Genomic DNA, 2,500 nt, shown 5'->3' with positions numbered 1-2,500 from the left:
TAAAAGTTATGTTATAATCATGGAAGAGAGCTCGGCTAGTGCATTGTTAAAGTTGTGAATTTTTTTCGTAACAGGGACTTATGATGAAGGAACGAGAACTTCAGTTTGGTGCATTGTCATGAGAAAACTCGAGTTAACATGGACCTGAAAAATGCTTGGCTTCTCGTGCACCCTTACCATTGTTTTGAAGTATAAAAGCTAAGGATGAAGAACATCGAGCGAGGTGTCATATAACCTTTCTTACGGGTAGAATTTGAAAGACGTTTGAGCCAGATCTTTTAGTCCTATGCCTAAGTTTCATTTTGTGTCCAATGAGAAACTGTATGAAGGTTTCATTCGTGGCATCATTCGTATAGGCCATTCCGGAATTGCGCAGGGAACTGGGGCGTTAAAAAATTTTATCACATTTAGGACAACTGGAAAATCCTCTCATGGAACTACTATTTGCAAATAGTTGACGTGAAAATCACTTTGTTTGCCTATTTTTATGAGTATTACAGAAATCGTAAAAATTTTAGGACTTCATATGGTTTTGGGGGACGCTGCCTCTAAATTAGAGATGTTTGTATGGATTTTGAATTATGTTTTAGAGTGCGTAACTTGGTGATGGTGTCAATTTATCGATTGGTTCAAATTTGAAACTCGCCCCAGTTCCCTGCGCAATTCCGGAATGGCCTCTTCCAAAGAAGATGGTTTTTTTGGGATATGTTTAATCATAGTTAGTTTAAGATTTCTACTTCTAGCGGTTTCACGGTGTACTGCAACTTTAACGTTGTTTCCTTTGTAAAATGTACACGCCATTAATCAGAACAGGCTTGCAACAGTTTCGTTAATAAAAGCCACTTTTTTCACGTTTAAATCGTTATCGGGTTTGTCAAATACCAAGTCCACCTAGCAAGTTACACCTTATAAAGAATCATCTGCTTACTTAGCCACGTTTTGAGTTCTCTTGTTTGGCCTGTCATTTGCGGTCACGTTTTCTGTATGTTGCTAGTAAAAAAAGCAAAAAAAGTGTCTGCAATTTTTGCTGACGTTGTTGCCTTAGTAACTTCATTGGGACTCTACAGTTACTTACTGATAATCTGAAGCTCTGTTCATGTAAATAGATCACTGTGGGAGACAATTTCTGGAAGAACATTAATTCTGACTCATCAGTACCACCTGTAAAACGAATTCCGCAGTCATAGCTTAATTGCTCGACCGAGTTTTTGTAGAACGATGCTTTCACCGCTTATGCTCAATCCTTTGAACTAACCGCGAACACAGTGGCATTGTGCAAGAACCTAGAATGACTTCAACTTACGAACGCCTTTAAAGTTTAAACAAGACCTGCAATTTCAGGGGGAGGGAGCTGTAGTATCAACTGCATGTTCGGCCTTGTTGACAACAAGCCAGCCGAACGAATAAGCAAGGCTGGCGAGGCGGCAGAACTGTCTGTAGGCAGACATTTTCCCTATTGAGGTTCAATCCCAAGCTTGTTATAACATTTTGCGTGTCCGTTTGTTTACGAAAATTTAACCTTCGCGTGTGTTTCATTCGGCTGCTAGTTCTTGATATTTCAGATAGAGATCGGAATGAATGGTTCGAGAGAATCAAATCAACATATCAGGTGAAGGCTTGGTTTGGAAGCGATGCGATGCAGGTCAGGACGCAGCTATTACAACGGCTTATGTGATTAGTATGTGTGATCAAATGGCGACGAGTGAAATTAGGAAATAATTTCACTTGCGTTTTGTCAAAATTCTGATAATTTCCCGAGCCTTTAGACGAGAAGAAGTGAAGTGAAATAGACCTTTTCGGCTTGTACAGTTTGTTTTCCCAATACAGATCATGTGATAATACTCAGGAGGCTTGGTCCTTTGTTTTGTTCATTAAAAAGAGTGTATGCAGGCATATTCATGCTTGCATGCCCTCATTTTAATGAACAAAACAAAAGACCAAACCTCTTGAGTATTATCACATGATCTGTTATTGGGAAAACAAAATGTACAAGCCGAAAAGGTCTATTATTTCCTAATTTCACGAGAAAACCATTTGATTACCTTTTAATGTCGTGGGTGACAAATTACGCTCACAACCGTAATTGTTTTTACTGGTTGATTGTATCGAAAACCGAGAACATTAAGAAGAATACAGTTTTCGTTTAAAGCATACATTTTTGCTAAAGTTCGTAATTTTCTGAGTTTCTTCACAAAAAATACCTCTCGAATTCTTCGTGCCTGTTCATGTTTCAAAATTAAGGCAACTGTCAATCTTTCTCAAATGATTGGCGTAAAATCGCTCGAGTACTTTATCCAACTGCTCGGTAAGAATCATCTCCAGGTTTTTCTCAAGGCTATTTTCGTCACACCACTTCTCAAAAACCCTCACCCAGTTAATTGTGCTCTTTCGCGTATTTAAATTTTCTGCCGCTTCTTTTAATTTCGTAACTTCTTCAATGGTCACTGTCTTAAATCTCGACGCCATCTTGGCTCTGATCGAGATACAAGAGATGTTACCA

The 2,500-nt window shown here is 38.7% G+C and overlaps 1 protein-coding gene across 2 annotated transcripts in view; it reads left to right on the top strand.

Moving 5' to 3' along the window:
• Nucleotides 1–1,010, top strand: part of LOC138015037 (coiled-coil domain-containing protein 66-like) — a 95,991-nt gene extending 94,981 nt beyond the window's left edge. The window contains exon 19 of one of the 2 annotated variants that reach the window (XM_068861938.1): nt 75–1,010. In XM_068861938.1, the coding sequence (XP_068718039.1) occupies nt 75–148 (74 nt within the window). In that variant the 3' untranslated portion in view covers nt 149–1,010. The remainder of the gene's footprint in view (nt 1–74) is intronic. The other variant, XM_068861937.1, reaches the window with a different exon arrangement.
• Nucleotides 1,011–2,500: the final 1,490 nt, after the last annotated feature.

This window comes from Montipora capricornis, chromosome 9 (assembly GCF_036669925.1).
Source record: "Montipora capricornis isolate CH-2021 chromosome 9, ASM3666992v2, whole genome shotgun sequence".
NCBI classification, from domain to species: Eukaryota; Metazoa; Cnidaria; class Anthozoa; order Scleractinia; family Acroporidae; genus Montipora; species Montipora capricornis.
This window is presented reverse-complemented; position numbering and strand designations above follow the sequence as displayed.